The sequence below is a fragment of the Tympanuchus pallidicinctus genome, unplaced genomic scaffold (assembly GCF_026119805.1).
Source record: "Tympanuchus pallidicinctus isolate F22 unplaced genomic scaffold, pur_lepc_1.0 scaffold14, whole genome shotgun sequence".
Taxonomy (NCBI): domain Eukaryota; kingdom Metazoa; phylum Chordata; class Aves; order Galliformes; family Phasianidae; genus Tympanuchus; species Tympanuchus pallidicinctus.
In genome coordinates this window covers 16,917,012-16,936,812 of record NW_026294659.1, presented here as the reverse complement: position 1 = coordinate 16,936,812, position 19,801 = coordinate 16,917,012, and the positions used below count along the sequence as shown (strand labels likewise).

General features: G+C 44.0%; 1 protein-coding gene across 3 annotated transcripts in view; it reads left to right on the top strand.

The window, feature by feature from the left end:
* HUNK (hormonally up-regulated Neu-associated kinase) overlaps window positions 1–18,072 on the top strand; it is a 57,144-nt gene extending 39,072 nt beyond the window's left edge. The window contains exons 6-10 of one of the 3 annotated variants that reach the window (XM_052674077.1): window positions 1,865–2,000; window positions 6,317–6,485; window positions 7,528–7,611; window positions 12,710–12,890; window positions 14,736–18,072. In XM_052674077.1, the coding sequence (XP_052530037.1) occupies window positions 1,865–2,000; window positions 6,317–6,485; window positions 7,528–7,611; window positions 12,710–12,890; window positions 14,736–15,379 (1,214 nt within the window). In that variant the 3' untranslated portion in view covers window positions 15,380–18,072. The remainder of the gene's footprint in view (window positions 1–1,864; window positions 2,001–6,316; window positions 6,486–7,527; window positions 7,612–12,709; window positions 12,891–14,735) is intronic. The other 2 variants (XM_052674078.1, XM_052674079.1) reach the window with 2 other exon arrangements.
* The last annotated feature ends 1,729 nt before the right edge of the window (window positions 18,073–19,801 follow it).

The window sequence follows — 19,801 nt, the reverse complement described above, 5'->3', positions numbered from 1 at the left end:
GATGAGAAGCCCTCCATTGCCCACTGCTCTGCTCTGATGCATCAGCCCAGCCAGCCTGTCACTTTGGGCTCAGAGATCTGAAAATGCTTGGGTCAACAGCCAGGCAAACACAAAGAAGTCTTGTAGAAGAGAACCCCATAAAGGCAATGGCACTGCATCTAGGCTCCTGTTTCCAGACGAACACATTGTGAGCAGGCATATCATTCTCCTTCAGCTGAATATGGGAGGAAGCATTCATAAGGGTTTCACAGTGGTGCTGGTGAAGAAGATGAATCATGGCTGCTGTCCTCCAGAATAGGGATCGGTATTTCCATTTCAGGCTCTTTAACTCCCACATAGAATCCTAGAATGGCTGAGGTTGGAAGGGACCACAAGGATCATCAAGTTCCATCCGCCCTGCCACAGGCAGGGCCACCAACCTCCAGATCTGGTGCCAGACCAGGTTGCCTAGGGCCCCATCCAACCTGGTCTTGAACATCTCCAGTGATGGGCTTTGAGAAAAATCCAAGGATATTAAATATTTCACCAAGACATGGGCAAAGTACACCAGTGGTCCTACTACTACTGCCCAAGGTCTCTACACAAGATCTCTGCAAAATTTGGATTCAAGTAGATAAACATGCACAGTAGAGTCTAGAGAGTGAACTGTAGCTCTGTAGCAGAATGAGGTGGAAAAAAGCTTCCAAATTGCTGTCCTTCGAGCTGGAGAAACCTGCTGCAGCCATCATTTCTGTTTTTTGGTTGCCATTGACATCATTCAGGGTGCACTTGCTATCTCAGTTCACTGTATCTCTACAAAATCATTCTGGTTTTGGCTTTCCCAGAATTAGGTTTCTTTGTCTTTTCTGTAGGGAATGGTAGAGGACATATTTAACTTGTCACTGATTTGTAGTTGATAAGCTGAATGTAACCTTGATAATTTGAGGAATAAAGACTAGAAACAGTTAAAACAGAATTTATCTTAAGCTCAGACATTGACTTATTTTGAGTCTTAAAGCAAATCACTTGATTTCGTTGTTCATAAGCATGTAAGAAGCGCATGACTTACAAATACAGGAAAACTACTTTTGAGTTTTTTTGCAAGAAAATCCCAAGGGATGGTTGAATGTCATTGGAATTTGAAAGTTCAGTATTTGAAAAAAGAATGAAGCCCATTAATTTTACTCTTTTAATTTGGCCAAAACCTCCTGCAACTGATTGTAGTCTGGATGGAAGCCAGAAGAGAATTTCTCCTGTCAATGGGAGCAGAAAACTCAGTTTTCCATGTCTTTCCTCCCAGCTCTCCATCCCTCCCCTCCTCTCCGCTCAGCCCCTGTCTGTCTTTCTGTTCTGTACTCTGTATGAGTGATTTTTTGATAACCTCATTTCTCAAACAGAAATGAATAAGTTTTGACTAGCTTGCTCAGAAACTTCAAACAAGCTCTGTAACAAAAGGTGCTTTTTCTCGTCCTCTTTATAACTATAAATCTTTGTTTATTTCAGTTACCAATCCTGTATCAAGCTTTCTTTGTTTTTCAGACATTTGAGCATACTGTATAGAAAAAGTTGCATTTTAGTATTTTAGCATTTAGTTCTTGATCAGGCTACATGGCATAACAACCCGACTATTGTGTTAAGTCATAAAGTATATCATAGAATCATAGGATCGCAAGTTTGGAAAGGAGCTACAAGATCATCTGGTCCAATCATCCTCCCACTACCCTTGCTACCACAAGCAGTAAACCATATCTTGTAGCTCCTCATCCAGATGCCTCTTGAACACTGCCAGGGACGACGACTCCACCACCTCCCTGGGCATAGGGATTTATATACATATATATGGCATATATGACATAGCTATTGTCTTTTCTTGATTTCTTCACAGCGGCCATCAACTTTCTACGTTCTCTACTAGAGCCAGATCCTGCAAAGAGACCAAACATCCAGCAGGCACTTGCGAATCGGTGGCTTAATGAGAATTACCCTGGGAGAGCACCACCTAACGTCCCATATCCAAACAGGTACAAAAGAGTGGAGAAAACCTGCCAGTGTGTATGTACATTAAAATGTGAACAGCTCTGATGCTACATTTTCATTCTTTATATGACAGCATCCCACTGCATTTTCTGAGGTTGCTTTTTTGACTCAATTTTTAAAGTTATAAGGATTGGTCATTAAATGTGTGCTTCCCGAAGTGGTCAAAAACGGTAGCTTAAATTAGAAGATGGCATATGATACAGTTGTGAGGTAGTCTGAAGTGCAGATCAAGTGAGCTTAAAATGGACGTGTACGAAGACATCACTTGTAGTCTTGTTCTTATTTGTCAGTAGAGCCAGGATGTTTTCCAATAGCTATACCCATTTCTGATGCATGTGTGAGGGTTCTGTGTATTAGGTAAACATGCAGACCATGGTGAGAAAGCTCAGAGTTAAATCATCTTGCCTTGTTGGTTGTTGATCTTTAATACCTGTGCAGTACTAAATGCGGGACTAAATGCAAACAGATAACGAATCTCATGTCCAGACCAAATTGCAATCTAAGGAAAAACAAGGAAGAAAGAAAAGTACTTCTGGTCCACTTCAGAAATAATCTTTCTTAACTTTCAGCATCTTTAGTATGGAGTCTTCACATGATCCAGTCAACCTGGGCTCTCATTACAGTCAACAGAGAAAAATTTTTACAGAATGATTTGTCTGACTTCTCTTTGATTCTGCAGCAGTGACATTGTGCCCAGGAGATTCTGCTTTCTTTCCTGTGACTGTAAATGGAGCCTCAGGCAACTCACTTAGAAATGTATGTCTATATTTGATCTGATAAAACCTCCTTCCTGCATCAAAGCCTTTCCGCTGCGTCTTACACACAATGTTGTACCTGCAGAAGATGTTGTAGCAGTTACTAGCTTGCAGGCCAATATGCAATCCAGCACTGAGGCAGATAGAGCAACTTAAAGCTTAATTTTGGAGCTTAAAATTTGAGAATATTCCAAAATTTCAGTCCTAACTCACTAATAGGCAAATCACTATGAGAAGAGCCTGACTTCTACCCTACTATTTAGTCAAGTGCTAGATCCTGATACAGTATACACCTAGGGGTGTGACAGTCTTTCTTTGAATGTCAGAACCACTGTCCCCACTCCAAAGTGATTTGTTGTTCACCAAATAGGCCATCTTTCTGTGTTGATGCCCTGAAGGTCTAAGTGCCTAGGCAAGCTCAGACCGTGCGTACAGACAGCCTTGAGCATTCACCTGAAATTGCAATTTTGCTGTTAAAAGTGCCTCCCTACCTGTTTTCCCCTCTGGTACTGCTAGCCAGGTGAATAGGACATGTTTAAGAACTGGAGGACCTACCCCTGTGGGGCTGAGAGACACTTTTCCTTCTATATGCACAGGGAACTGAGGTGCAGTAGTTTACCAGCAGGCATTTCCCTTCCAGAGTTAGTGTTTCAAGTATTGTGTTGTGGACAATGATTGTGACTATGTATTTCTTTGACCTGAGCAGAATAAGATGTCTCTCACTCACAGAATCTGGTTGGAGAGACACTGAACATTTTGGATACTTGTTACCCAAAGGGTGACATCGCTAGATCCATCCACTGAAGCATATGTGAGGCTAACTGCATGCAGTGGGATCATAGAATCATACATAGAATGGCTTGAGTTGGAAGGGACCTTAAAGGTCATCTAGTTCCAACCCTCTGCCTTGGACAGAATTGCCAACCACAATACTCAGACCCATAAGAAGGATTGTTTTGCAGGGAGCAAGACGGAGAACAGGCAGACTCATTATCTCAGCATTACTGCCTGAAATTTAAGGTCAATTGAGTTAATTTGTATAACAAATGGAAATCTGAGTTTCCATGGTGCACTGGACTGTACTGAAGTGCACTCTACATATGAACATTATATGGTAAAGAAGGAGAAAACAAGTGTAAACTGAATGAGTCGTTAAGCTAATGAAATCACTGCCATAATGAGTCTAATCAATCTACTAAACGTGGCATCTGTTAAATGAATGTAAGTGTAACTGAGAGCTGTATGGGTAATTTAATTCTCTTGCTGAGTGTGTTCTATCTAGGAAGAGGAAAAAAGAAAGAAATACGGCTTGAATGTGATTTCAGAATTCTTCTGCATTTGCAGGTGCATTTTCATGCCTCTGTTTTTGAGTTGTTAGCTTGCAGTTATCAGGCCTTAGTCAGGCTGTGATGGAGGTACCTCTTCAGAGCTTGCTCACTGGTGCAGTTAGGTCATAGACTCATGAGAGGCTGGCCTCTACTAGATACAATAGCTATGCCACAGTGCTTATGGAGTGCCCATTAATCATTTTCTCCTAAAGGCAACCAAATCATATGTAAGAACAGAAGAAAACGCAGAGCTGAACTATAGAGAGGGCATATGTTTGTTCATGCGTTTATGCAGATAGGGTGATGGTAGTATTTCTTTCCCATTACAAACACTTTTAAACAGCTCATTAATGCAGAATGCTACCCTTTCCTATTAAAGAAATTGGTTACTTTTTTTTTCCTCATTGCACTGTTTTTTCTCATTGTTTGAGGTGAAAACAAGAGCAAAGTAACTACTCGTTCTGTCAGAACCCAAATTGTATGTTGAAGTCAATGAAGCTGTAAAGGATGAAAGCCATACAGAATCCTTCTTTACCTACTTTTTTTTTTAATTATGTTTCTACAATTTAATTAGTTTATTCCTCAAGATTGGCCTACCTAGAATTTGTCATACTGAAGACTTGTAGGGAAAATACAGTAGAGTTTGAAATATTTAAAGACTTGGCTTGCCTCTTTTTAAACTTGTTCAGAAAGTATTGCTGGGGTCAGACTCAGCAGGGTGTCCAAGTTTCTGCTAGTGTGCAAATGTGGGTAAGATAATATCAACATTGTTCTGAAATACCCACTACTTAATTTGCAAGGAATCGTGCTTTCTATCACAAACAAGAAGCTATGTTCTGTTCTTGCAGTCCTCTTCTACCAATTTCAGGTAACAACCATAGTTAATGAGACAGGAACATAGTAGGAAAAGACAAAGCATGGAGATAAGGTAGAATAACAGCAGAAACTACATTTTCAGGAGAATGTTCTCTCAGGCTTTTTAAAAGCTTGCTGTTATTAAAGAAATTCCCTAAAGGCAAGCAAATATTTCCAGTTTTGCTCAGCACTTCAAGCAGAAATTGCTTAAATTTTTTTTGCTGTCCAGATGCCTTACTGTGCAATGGCCAAGATGCGTTTTGGTTATGAACTCTAAGAAAACCACCCAAGCATTCTTTAGCTGCAGAATGCGTGTTAATAAGAGTGCTGAGTAAAGGAAAACAGTAATTTGAGATTTTCCATACTCTGTTTTGCATCTTGTCGAAGTCCTTCTCATATTAGACCCAGACTGCACACCAGGCATTCCTCATGGCAAAGGTGTACAGAACAAGGATGTAGCAGAGAATGGGTGAGAACCGTAGGTAGTTATACCTTTATATATACTATACTATACTATAGCTCATAACTTAAGCTTCCCTGAGTTGCCCTGGGCAAATATTAGGCTTGATGTTGGAAGCAAGGAATATTTTTTAGAAAGCAAACAAAATCCAGCATTTCTTTGGAGATGGATAGGAGTTGATGGGTACATCTGGGAATCTGGCCAGCACATTTAGATGCCTAAATAAGAGTCCTCTGGAAAATCTGTTTTTAACATAGTCTGCAAAAGTTATTTACCATTTCAGAGGCTGCTGTACTGCATTTCTCACCTTGGCTAAGTCTGTTACAGACTTTACAGAAAAGCACATCCATAAACTTGTATTGCATTTCTGCTTTTAACCAACATGATTATAATAGCAGCTTTACCATTTTGAGAGCTGCTGTAATAATCCTTCCTATATGTCATCTTTCTCTGTGGTAAATTTCTTTAGCTATTTTGTGCATGAATATTGTGCAATAGATGAGGAATGAAGCTGAACACTGGTGTTTGGTTACAAGAATCATTTCAGAAAGCAAAATGTCACTACCTAAGATAGATTTTGCCTCTTTTCCTTCAAAATCAGCTGGATTCTCTTGATGGTTTTCATCACCATTGATCACATCTAGAATAACAAAGTGAGACATCCTGAGCATCACAGTGCCATTTCCCTTCATAAGGTCAGTTTGAACTGGCAGGAAGAGTTCTGTTTGTTCAACTGCCAGGATGTTCCATCTTATGTGTGGTTCCCTAGCAATCTGCCTTTTTCATACCTACTCATGGCTGCACTACTGAGCCTTCCAGATCCCTTCTCCAGTGTTGCTAACAAGGCTCTGTCACTGGGAAGACAGTAGAAGCAATGTGCTCTGCTTCTCTTCTTTCTGCAGAATCCACTTGGAGGACCTCAGCCAAAGCGTGCTGCTCCATATGACTGAGAAGCTTGGCTATAAGAACAGCGATGTCATCAACACTGTGCTCTCAAACAGGGCAAGTCACACACTTGCTATCTACTTTCTTCTTAATAAGAAGCTGGAGCGCTACCTGGCAAGCCTTAGAGTAAGTACTGCTTGATGTTGATTCTTTGGACAAGCAGGTGAGAGGGTAAAAAAATGCTTAAAAGTTTCTTAAGGCATTACCCATGTTGGTTTATTTTTTCCCAATTCTGTCATAGTAGCCATGAAACGGAGGTATTCCTTGCAAACTAAAAGCATTATTTCAAATAATAATTCTCCAGGTTACTGAGATAACTACTTATAGTCTTTACATCTCGTGCAAAGTGTTTCCAGAGAAGTGCATTAGTTCTCCATAGAAAACTAGTGATAAATTTGCCATCCCAGGATAGGCTGTTGTGCAGTCAGCGTATGTGTATGCAGTTTAGCCCACCTGACTTGGCAAATGTTCTCCCAGACCATTTTTCTCTCTTCTTTAGCATTGCTCTTCGTAAAATCCATGCCCTTCAGTGCCTGTGCTAATGGTGCACAGCTGCCCAGCTCACCTAGCTGAGACCCCTGAAGGGAACACCCCTGAGAGCCTGCAGTACCTTGTGCTTCCCTCCCTCTGCTGTGGAACTGCTCTGTGAGTGGCTGAAGGGAGCAATCACCTTGCCACACCACCCTTTCTTCTACATCTGGGGCAGCTGAACTCCCTAGCTGTGTTTTGCATCATACTTGCTCAAGTATTAGGATGGGAAAGGTGCACAAAGACAAGCTGCACTCTCTCTTCTCATGGCCTCTCCACATAACTGTCTGTTCAGGCAAGAAGTCTTAAACAGCTAAGAGTCTGTGGGCTCCTACATCACATTGTCAGTAGGGTGGTTTTTTTTCTTTATGAAATGCTTTTTCCCTTTGAGAAATTATCCCGGATTACCTTTTCTTCTGACAACTTCTCAGTTTTCTCTCTTTTCAGTTCTCATAACAAGTACGTTTTAATGATGGCGTCAATGATGTTTAGAACGTAATGGATCATATTAATCATCTCCATAAGTTGATGCGACTCTACTGAATGCCTAGAGTGGACATGGTCCATTAAGCAGTAGCTAAACATCAGTTTTCTCTAATTATCTTACATACTTTGATTTTCTGTGCTCCTCTCTCAACAGAAGTCTGAACTCCAGGACAATATTTGCCACAAGAACCAGCTGTACCAGATTGACAAGTACAAGGCAAATAAAGACTCCTATGAGGTAAAGCTCATTAAAGCTTCTTAAGGTATTTGAAAAGCAGGCTGAATTTGAGGATCTCCAACAGTTGCAATTAAGACAATGAGTTTCTGGAACTGTGAGGAAAAAAAAAAGATCCGCGCGGAACAATTCTCTCAATTTCTTTTTGAAAGAAAAAATAGCAGCCGCCTGGAGTGGAAGTTTCAAGATGACTTTCAGCTTTCATGAGGAAAAGAAATCCTCTGTTTAGCAAAGTAAAACAAAATTTCTTCAGGGGACCCTTTAATTTCCTTCTGAGCTGCAACTTGCTCTAGAAAACCGTTTCTTCATTTTCTTGAGTTGAAAGACCTTGGTGGTGCAGGGCAAAAAGCTGAGTGACTGCCAGGGTTCACCTTCCAGGATAGTTTGGTGTAGATCTGCGTAGCAGAGTGCACTGACCTGGCAGAGCCCAGGCTTAACTATTAGTAACAGTAAAACTATATTAGCACAAAACTCTGCCCAAGTGAATTGTTTGCTTCCCAGCAGAACTGATTGAGAACTAGCCCACTGTCTTGTGAGGGACTTCCCTTGGCCAGAGCAAAGATTGAACCGGGTTACTGTTCAGTCTGTCTCCGGTCTTCTTGCCCGCATTAGAGGAGGTAGTTTATATTAAAGGAATCCTCTCCTGTCTGCCTGTCTGGATTTTTGTTCTCTGGCTGTTACTTGGTGAAGCACTAAAGTTACAAGGGTTGTGAACTATACAAGTTGTATCTTACAACATGAGTAGCAGTGTTCCGGAGGAGCTTGCTACTCTTCAGTGCTGGATTGATGATTTAATTGCAGGGACAGATCTGTTTCGTGGCTGGTTTTGTTTATTTTAAAGACTGCTTGCAAATTTAATAGAACAGCTGAGTCGCAAGCCAGATGGAAATATCAGGGCAAAGCACTTTTACCATTCTTTTCTCACATAAATTGAAACCACCTTACTTAAAATGTATTAGCAGTGGGTAGACTCAGTGAATATTGTATTTCAAAATGCTCTGTGGCAGTTTACCTCAAACTGCTGCAGGCAAACGTCCTCTCAGAACTCAGGCAGGTCCCCAGAGGTTGCGATGCAGGCATCCTGCATCCTGATGCAGGCAGGTATCTAGGCATACTGGTGCATCCTGACCCTACCAGGCTCAGATTCCTCCAGCTGCCGGTGCTGCCTCCCTGCACAGTGCCCGAGAGCCCCAGGAGTACTCTGCATAGCATTCAGGCACTGGCTTACTGCTTCTGCATCCATGCTGCATGTAGGGGAGTCTGCAGCAAGGCCTGTGTGAGCACCTGCACAGAGCTAGTGTGCATAACTAGTAATGGTGCGACTCAGCGACCCTAGTTTTGTTTGTATGCATCCTTAGGGATGAAGGCTCTCTCCAGAGCCTCTCCTGTGCTCACAGTTAGTCCCAAAGTAGCTATTTAGAGGATGAGGGTGTGTCTTTTCTTTCTTGAAATAGTTACCTTAATGCAATCTCAGTGCAGACACTGTGATAATGATACAGTATAATCTCTTTCTACATGGGCACAGCTGAATATAAAGCATGTTGATATTGCGTTAGCTGTATTTACACGAGGGGATTGTATAACACCAGGACAGTTAAAGTGGCATGCTTGGGTGAATGCAAGCCCCGAGATGCTCCTGCTGCTTACAGCTGTGGTAGATGTTTGCTAAAATGCTGTCAGGGGGATGGATGAAAGTGTCTGGATTGTGCCGTTGGGATCAGCAGGTGCTGCAGGAGCTCAGGGTGACACAATTCATAAGCTGGGAGTGATTCATGAGCTGTGATCATGGTCCCCCTGCCATCCTCTGTGCCCAGCCTGAAAACAGAGGCTTTACCTCAAAGGCTTTACCTGGTTCCCAGTCAGATGTCCCCAAGGCAGCATGGCTTTGTGTTGCCGTGGCAATACCAGGAGAGAGGTGGTCAGGCACGGCAGAAGCAGCTGACTGTGTTTCTTCCACCTCACTCTGTCATGTGAAATGAGGACGTTCTGTGCGCCATGACCAGCTGCCAGCAGCACAGGCTGTTGCTGGGCCATGCAATGTAGCACATGGGCAGGGGACAGGCCTAGCCCACCTGTCCCTTCAGTGTCCGAAACTGGGTGGTAGCACTGGTGTGCCAGGTCTGAGGTGCTGAGAGTTTCTCTCAGGGCTAAGCATCTGGGTGGCTTTGCAGGCTGGCCTTACTTTAGCGCTTGGGGCAGTTGAGCAGTGTCTTTTTTTGCTGGAGAGGCCACAAGTGGTGAGCAGTCATTCCTGCAGCAAACCCAGGGACCAGTGCTGAGGATTCCTGCTTTCCCTAGACGAGCCGGTGGGCTCAGGCTCGAGGAATTTGTGATTTTAAGAACTTATATCATCATCCTATCACAATATCAGGCATGGCCAAGGCAAATACCTGTTATCTTCCTTTCAAGTCCATTGCTAGGACTAGTGTGGATTTTAGGGTCGAGGTCAGGACAGGAAATAGCAGAGGCTGATGTAATGCTGAACCTATTCAAGTATAACATACCGGCACAACCCTTTCATTGTGCAGCAGCATGCCATTGCATGGCTGCCTACAGCACGGTGAGGAGTGAACTTCTGTAACTCCCCCAAAGGAACACTTCCTTTCCTTCTTAAAATATAATAGCATGTGGAAACTTGGGAATTTAGGATTTTCATTGTTCCCCATCCTACAATGATCATCAAAGAGAAGGAATTTTAGTAAATTTAAAAAATAAAATTATTTACAGCATTCTTCTGGGATATAGTAATTCATTGCCGGATGTGTGAATGTACTTTTTCATCAGTGCTTCAATTGTACAACACAACTGTGCTGCGGCTGCTAGTAAAACATTACAGCAGCGTAAAAACAAAGTCATGGGCATGTGGAACAAAGAATCATAGAATGATTAAGGCTGGAAAAGACCTCTGATGTCACCCAATCCAACCACCAGCCCACCCCCCCCACGCCCACTGCCCACGTCCCTCAGTGCCACATCCACACGGCTCCTGAGCACCTCCAGGGACGGTGACTGCACCACCTCCCTGGGCAGCCTGTGCCACTGCAGCACCACTCTTGCTGAGAAGTTGTTCGCAATACCCAACCTGAACCTCCTCTGGCACAACTTGAGGCCATTCCTTCTCATCTTATGGTTATTACCTGGGAGAAGAGTCTGACACCCACCTTGCCACAGCCTCCTTTCAGGTGGTTGTAGAGAGTGATAAAGTCTCCCCTCAGCCTCCTCTTCTCCAGACAAATATCTTCTCCTGCATATTTCAGAGCAGAGCAGTTAGCGGTTCTGGTTTGGCACTTGCAAAAAGGCTAAAAGTATTGCAGTGCTGCAGTGTCCTGCATGCTGACAGATGCTGCAGCTACCAAAATGCAAATCTCCTACCCAAATAGCAGAGTTGTTAAACAATTTTAATGGGCTCCTTTAGGCTTTATGTAGTCACCCACTTTGCAGTCTCACCCACTTTAAAAAAAAAGATATGTGGTAGAACCTAGTCTTTGCTGAACTTGGCAACAGAGTCTTGCAGCCTTGGGAGAAAAAATAGTTTGGTGAGCTCCAAATTAAATGTGGAGCTCCCGCTGACTTTATTGTTGTAGTCCATTATTCACACAGCATTATTATTATTGCTGCTATTGTTGTTATTACTGTTGTTATTATTTCATCAACATCAATAGCGACTGTGTTCCTGGTCAGGTGTGGTGTTATTTCAAGCACAGCACAGGCAGAGAGGAATAAATGTTCTGTCACTGAGATGGCCACAGCCTGTAAAAGCAAGGGGGAAGGCATCAGGCTGACCAGGAGGTGTAGCACAAGGAAAGCAATGGCTGATCCAGATCCAGAAAGTGTTGTTTTATTCTGTGTAAGAGTTAGCCAGCCATAGTTGGCTAAGGGAAAAGCAGTTTGAGGAAATAAGGGATGAATGGAGAGAAGGCTGGGGAGCAATGAATCTGTGATAGTACACCGAGAGGAAGAAGGCAGTGAGATGCTCCCAGAGATGTCCCTGGTTCTCTCTCTCCTATGTCACCTCACAGCTGCTGTAATAAAACTTAAAATGGGAACATCTTCCTGAAGGTCTTCATTCTGATTCTGTGACTTCTGAAAGTTCAGAGATTAATGATCCCAGCAGTGCCAAACACCATCTGTGCAGAGGACCTGATTCTGTCTGAGGTGGCAGTGATCAAGAAGAGTTCTGCTTTATTATTTTCATTTTATGTGTCTTAACATGTTTCCTGAGTTGTTTAGTGGACAAAAAAAAAATAAAAAATTGTCTTCTGCATTCTTTCCCTCTGTCACACATGCATACACATTGCTTTCCATCACACAGATGCCCATCTAAGAAAATGACCCCACAGAATCACTAAGGTTGGAAGACCACTGATGTGATTCAGTCCAACCATCAACCCATGCCTGTGACTGCTGTAGACATATCCCTCAGTGCCACATCCACACGGCTCCTGAACACCTCAGGGACGGTGACTGCACCACCTCCCTGGGCAGCCTGTGCCACTGCAGCACTGCTCTTGCTGAGAAGAAATTGTTCCTAATATCCAATGTTAACCTCCCTGGCACCACTTGAGACTGTCACTTCTGATCCTATTATTGTTATGTGGGAGAAGAGGCCACTGAATTACAGAATTATACACACAGAAATCAGAGCTCGGGGATGTGCAGCAAAGGCCGCGTTCCTCAGGATACTGTGCAGACAGAAGATGAGTGACTCAAAGAGTTTAAAATACATTAAAGTTCTTCAGATCACCTTTGGAAATGCTCAAGGAAGTGCAATAAACAGAAATCAAAGACAGTTCTTTTGTGTGTGTTTAAATGGGCAGGCAAATTTCAAATCTGAAAGATCATAAATCTTTGCGTATTTGCTTGAACAAGGCATCCTAGCACAAAAGGTCTCTGAAGACAGGCTTGATTTTCTGATCATGTCAAACAGATCAGAGGAAAATATGACTTGGAAGATGCAGTTATTTTGAGTAGTCAGGATAAATTCCTTGTAAATATTTTGTTTTTAATCCAGCTTCAGTAAGCAGTGTATCTCTGGGGGGTTTAGGACATTTCAATTTCCTTCAGTAAACCAGATTGTTCTTGTTTGTTTTACAACCTAAAGGACAAAAAACTCAGAAAACAAGAAAAGAAAGGGGAAATTCTTCACCGTCAGCTCCCAAAGAAAACTGAGAAAAGTCCAGTTTCATATAGACAGCCTTCTTCCTGTCTTATCTCACAGATACAGAACACCAAGGCTCTGCTGAGGGACCGAAAAGCTACCAAGGCTGGAGGTGCTGAGAAAGGTCAGTGGGAGAAGTGTTGGTCTGTCTATGGGCATGAGCCTTCCTGTGACTGTGCTAGCATGGGCCCGTGTAGTGTCGACGTCTTGTGTGGGGTGTGGTTGTGTGTAAATGGTCCTCGTGTTTGCTGCCTGCTCTGGATGTGGTTATGTGAAAGAGGATGGAATCGTGTAATCAAACATTGAACATGACATCCTAGGGAAACCATGGCAGCTGGCACATTGGCACTTTGAAAGCATCAACAGTCACCCCATATCAGTGCTGGCCTCTGGGGAGAAGCGGTGGCAAGCAACTGGTGGTGGAGAAAGGGGAGGTGGGCAGGCAAAAGGAAATGCAGAGGGGAATACTGACCACTGGCAGTGAAAGGAAGAGGAAGAGCATTAACAGAAAAGGGAAACGATGAGACATCCGTTGGGGAGAAAAGCATTCGTGATGCAGGGGAGGAGGTGGCCTGGGGAGGGTTGGATGGGACTTGCTCCAAGGATGACAGGGTTAAGGAGGTGTGGAGAAGAGCAGCCAGTGGTGAAAACAGGGAGCATGTGGCTAGGGAGATGCAGTGGGGAGCAGGAAGGGGACATAGCTGTTGATCAAGGGAGGTAACTACAGAGCCACGCAGAGAAATTTGGTGACTTGAAATGCTGAATATGGTGCCAGGAGGCTGTTTAGAGGCACAGGGGGACAATAAGCAGTTGATTTTTTCTCCTTGGCTTCTACTTGCTTTTTTGAACTGAAATCCGAAAATCATTCAGATCTCAGCTAAAGCATATCTCTGCTTATGGAAATTGTGTTTTGGCACTTGTTTCCTCAAGTGGTCAAGTGATTTTGGCCAGTTTTGGAAATAAATAAGTCAGATTAAACCCTATCTGCTTTTCCCAAGCAACTCTCAATGCAAGTGATTTCATCCTATACATCCATTTAGACCTCAACCTCTGCCAAGACCATCCCTTTGGAAAGAAATACACGTGAGATTTGTGGCTATTACCTGATGTCCAAAGTCTTGCATTATTTTCTATCCCTTTTAGACAGTTTGAGACCAGGAGAAGTCACAGACAGAGATATGCTGCCAGTCCACTCTTCTTTCAGTTAGGAGCATTCTAACAAAGCAGGCTGCTTGGCTAGCGTTTCCTAAACGCAGCAAAATGTACTTTTTTTCTCGCAACTAGCTTGGCGTGAGTGAGTGCCAACATTCTGTAGAAACTGAACAGATCTTCTCCATGGGCTGTTTTGTATTATTGGGCCAAATCCTGAAAAGATTGTTCCATTTATATTCAGTCCTTGCTCAGGGAAGATTGTTGCTGAAGTCAGTGCAGCAAATCTGTTCCAACTGTAACAGCCTGAATCTAGCCAATGCAGTTACTCCATATTTACATGTGTGAAACCAAGAACAGATTTTATTCCGAAACGCAAGTAGAGACATGAGGAGTTAACTCCCTGTTGTCCCCTATGTTTGTAGGTGTGTCAGGGAGTACAGTGCACAGACCCATCTAAAACTACCCAAAGAAATGTGAGATTTCTCAGACATTGCCTTAGAGGATATGATTAATACAAACAGCTGAAAACATCCATGGTTTCCTATTTCATGTCCTTGTCTTACTCACTTTAAATGCTCTTCCTGCATTTGAGGAAGGCGGCAGATAAGTTACTCGTGATCAGCAGTGTAAGTATCAAATGGGGTCAAGGAATCAGATTCTTTGATGTGTTGTGTGCATCTTCGAGACCACTTGATTGAGCTGGTACATCTGTCATGCTGTTATGCAGTCTGTGAAAGGTAATGTCTGCCATGAGGCAGAGAAGGCGATGCTACTGAATGCCATTTGCTCTTCTGGTTCCTTTTCTGGTTGCTTTCAGACTCCACCAGTGGGCTGAGCCCCTTCCACGAGCCCTTGGCCACCAAGGCTGGCTGCATCACCTCCAGCTCCCTGGAGTACCTGGAGGCCCAGCAGCCGCTGCCCAGGACCCCCCGGCTCCTGAAGAGGCAGGAGTCCCCCCAGCAGGAGCCGGTGCGGGGCGGGAGCCGGGCCAAGGACTCTCCCCTCATCCTGAACATTGTGCACTCCTTCGAGTCCGTTGACAGAGAGGACCAAACAGACCAGGTCTCCCCCTCCCACCAGTACAAGATTTTAGGCTCACCGATGAATTTTCCTTCCAAAAGCTCGAGTGAAAGGACACTGTCCCCGCTTTTTCAGCCAGGAAGTACATCCCCCATCCACCCCAACCAGGTCTCTTTTACATACGAAGAAAAAGCATATCCCACCAAGGAAGAAGCTGTGTCCCCTACTCAGCTGGTTTCCAACAACCTGTTGGGCAGCCCCAACTGTGTTAAAAGCAGGGGCAGGTTCCCCATGATGGGGATTGGACAGATGCTGCGGAAGAGGAACCAGGCAATGCAGTCGGTGGGCGACAAACCGCTGGAAGCACGGATGCCTCAGCTGCAACAGATGAGCCCCACGCAGATCACGTTCAATGCAGATGCTGTCAGTGGCCAGTGTTAGTCTGGCACGCCAGGATTTGTATTTCTGTTGTCTGCAACCCAGCCTTTTTTATTTTTAAAAAGAAGGGAAAGCCACAGGCATGTCACCATCTCTACATAACACAGTTCAGTGGTCCAATGTAGAAAATCGGAGGTCCACTTGTGAGGAAGGGGTTGTCCTATGTATTAAAGTTTAAAGAGTGCTCTGCTTGTGCTGTTAAGAAATATTAGCATTAGGCATCAGACTGTACAGTAAAACATGTCTTGAAAAAGCCATGTCAACATGTATTTTCACTGTTCAAAATTTTGTATTGTAGTAAAGTTAATTGGAAGAGCAACGAGCATTACCAGTGTGATTCAGCAAGGTGATCGGTGTGGTGCTGTGAGTGTTGGTCCCAGCTGGGGCCATGGTAAGACTATCTGCTCCTTCTGCCTGTGCCAGGCAGTACGCTGTCCTGTTACAAGCATCATTCAAGGGGAAAAACTCAAGATGCTGTTTCCAAAATCAACTTGCTAAAATGCACTGCCAGGGAGATGAAGTTTGTAGAAGCTTGAATCAAGACATGCGCGATCTAAACATTCAGAAAAAGTGATACTAATGAAAGTCAAACCAGATCTTACTGTTTATTACATAAAGTAGCTAGTAATGGCATCATTTGTTCCTAAGGAAAATGATAGTTTAATCGTGTCATTCAGAAGGAACGTGATTATTCAAAAACAAGGCTCATCACAAGACAATTAACTGCACTGAAGGCCTGTTCCATTCATGTCATGGGTTTACAAGTGGATGCTTTAGTCAGTGATCCCCATTACCACATGCTGTCTTTAGGCAATCCGGTCACCTCCAATTTTTGTAGCTGTACTATTTCCACTCCTGTGTGCAGGTTTGTGTTAGCCCCTGTTACAGCTACACAGCACCTGAAGGCTTTTCTGAGAGACTGCAGTGAGTTGAAGAGACTCATAAAGGACACACAAACCAGTGCCGTTTTATACTACAAGATCGGTTAAGTGGTGGTTACCAAAAATTTGGTATTGTTATGAGCTGTGAAGATGAAGTTTCTTAAAAAGCAACATGTTCTGCATACTGGTCATGTTTTTCTAAGTAAATGATCTGAGAGGCTGGCAACATTTTTGGTTCTGTTTTTGTGTTCACACCATTTCCTATAAACTAGAAGATTTAGCCAAAGACTACACTTTTGTACTGTGTGTACTGTGCTTGCGTATGTGTTTGTGTATATGGGACATCTCAGCAAAGCTCTACTGATCTGGTTCCCCCATAGGTGCCCCATTGCCGCCCACCCACTTCATGTCGTTCTGCAAACAAGGCAGCAGAAGCATTGCCCTGCTACTGGGGCTGCTGGCAAATAGAGGGATTTTGCATCAGATTGTCATAGAATCACAGAATCACAGAATGGTTTGGGTTTGAGAGGACCTCAAAGCCCACCCAACCCCAACCCCCGCCGTGGGCAGGGCTGCCTCCCACCAGCTCAGGCTGCCCAGGGCTCCCTCCAACCTGGCCTTGAGCACACCTCCAGGGATGGGGCACCACAGCTTCTCTGGGCAGCTGTGCCTCACCGCCCTCTGAGGAAAAAATGTCTTCCTAATATCTCACTTATAGTTCCTAAATTTCATCAGTAGGAACCCAAGCCCTTTTTTTTTTACCAGTGTTACTGCAAATGATTTGGGGTCCCATTTCTTCGGTTTCTGTACAAATGTGAGGAGTTTCCTTTCTTTGACAAGCCTTCCATCTAGTTTCATGAGGTGGAGAAGTGCCACCACAGGCAGGTGGAAAGGTCCCTGACAGAGCCCACAGCTCAGCAGACATTCCCAGTTCTCAGTATAGCTTAGGCCATCATCAAAATCTGCTGGGAAAAAAAAAGGTCACCCATTCAGATGATGACAGAACAGATAATTGGGACCGTTGAGTATTCTGAGTGCTTGCTGGCAAACCCAACAGCATGTGACTGCCCAGGGCTCCCTTCTCATCCCCACGGAAGGGTGCTTCACCACAGCCTTGAAGCTGCCCATCATTCAGTGCAGGAGTGTCCGAATGCTTTTGGCCATATGCCTCAGTGTGGTGAAGGCACCACTTTGGTCATAAGCCAGTTGTAAAATGATATGCATGGAAATCTCAGCATATTAACAAAGGCCTGAAATGCGGTGGCTCATTTTTAGATGGAAAAATGCCATCTTCTGTTGGTACAGAACACCCATGTATCCCAGGGGTCCATTGTAGCTCTTCCTTTTGTTTAAAAACATTGAAGTGTTTTCTTTTCCTTCACACCAAGAATGTATTTGTGCTGCAAAGCTGGTGAGCAGGAACAATGGCAACACCACCACGTGTGTGCATCAGACCTGTGCACCCCAACAGATAGCAGGTACTGACTTGAACTACAAACTCAGGTTTATTTGGAACCCAATAAGAAGATGGGGGAGGTAGGAAAGAGACATGTATTTTTGTGAAAACTCAGTAAATATGTGTAAGAATCAGAATGAAAATAGAAATGTTAAATCTTTTTATTATATTTATAGAGAATATATGAGTACTACACTGCTAAAACATAAACATGTATCCAGCTTAGACAGTAGCTATGTACAGTCAAACTGCAGTGGCCACATAAGGGACTTCTTGAAATACAGTAGTGGAAATTCCAGGGGAAAAAATGTATTTGTTACTGTTATTAAATATACGAACTTTTTGAACAAGATTGCCATGGAGTGCTGACTTTGTTTGCCAGGTCACTGTGTGGCAAGGAACATCTGAGTACAAAACAACTAGCAGAACAGTGAGTTGGTGAGAATTACCAGCACCTTTACCTTCACTCAGCAAAGGCTGTTCCTTTGCAAGGGACCAGTAACTTGCCTACAAGCCCTGGGTTGCACAGGGTTGGATTTCCCTTGCTTTACATGAGCACTTTTCATGTAGTGCATCTTATCTCTGTTGGTTATCCAAGCTCCATTTGTCACCAGTGCAGGCAGATAGACATCTCTAGTTCTCCCTTCCTTAAAACAGAGATTTGAAATAGGGAAGTGAATCACTCCCCAGCAGTGCCTTGCCACTCTCAGTTATGAGAGAGGGAATAGAGTTGGCCTCCTCAGAAGAAAACCGAGCTCCTAGGCAGCCAGGCGAGTCTCACAGATAAGAATTCACACTGATTCAAGCAGAGGAATTTGCTGGTCAGCCTTCTGCACTTCTGGAGTAAATCATTCCAGTTGTAGGGGCTGGTTTCATGGGTCCCTTCACCAAGTTCAGCAGGCCCATGCAAACAGACAGCTTCAGCTGGAGCATTTCTATTCTTGTTGGTGTCACAGTTCCTATCAGTGCTGTTTCTTCCTCCTCTTACCTTTTTACCTTTTTAAAAATCTGTTTCATAGAGCAGCAGATCTGAGGACGTCCTCAATTGGCTGAGGTTCTCTTTCAAGTGTTTGCGGTAGGCTTGGCACCAAGCCCATGAAGAACCTGTTAGGTAGATCTGAAAATAGGCCTTACGTTTCATGTCATGCCCTGCGGGAAAGAGCACAGCTGAGCTTTTGGGTGCAAGGTGAAAGTACTGGAGCTTATGGGGGCCTTTTGAGCTGCTATTCATGCCCAGAACCCAGTGGAAACAGAGAACCAGTGGTGAAGCACTTGAAGAGTTTGTACTTTACATCACTTGACATTTGCGACAAAATCCATCTGTGTAACTGCAAAATGATGGAGTCAGGTCTAGGCAACTTCTAAGCCCCAGTACACCAGTAAGAGGTTTTGCTAATGCCAGCCTGGGCACATATCTGGCCGATACACGTCCAGGCTTTGCTTATCAAGGAGCAAACAGAAATTTCAGGGAAGCTATTTTTGTGTAAAGTAATTCCAAACTTGCCTGCCTCCTCCCTGCTTGTTTAGCACTCTATGCACTTCCCCTTTTGTTCTCCCCCACATACCTCCCAGAGCACAATGAAACCACAAGGTGCACACTGCCTGTGTTTCCTATTAAAAAGTTATCACAGCTCTGCAAAACAAGAGCCATAAATCACTTGTGTGGAGAAATACAACCATGTGGCAAAATCATTCTTTGGTTGTGCCTCCCACTGCCTTTCAGCAAGCTCCCTACCTCTTGATCTGCATCCAAGGTGGCCTCTTGTAGGAATGGTATAGGAGCAAACTGGGAGATGGCTCAGCTGAAGGTCCTCACTGCTCATCTTGGAGGGGAAGGAATGTGTGATCTGAATCATAGAACAGAATCATGAAGGTTGGCAAAGACCTCTCAGATCCCCCAGTGCAACCACCAGCCCACCCCCCCCACGCCCACTGCCCACGTCCCTCAGTGCCACATCCACACGGCTCCTGAACACCTCAGGGACGGTGACTGCACCACCTCCCTGGGCAGCCTGTGCCACTGCAGCACCACTTTTGCAGCAGGTTTCTATCAAACGACCTTCTTGAACACTCATTCCTAAGACACAG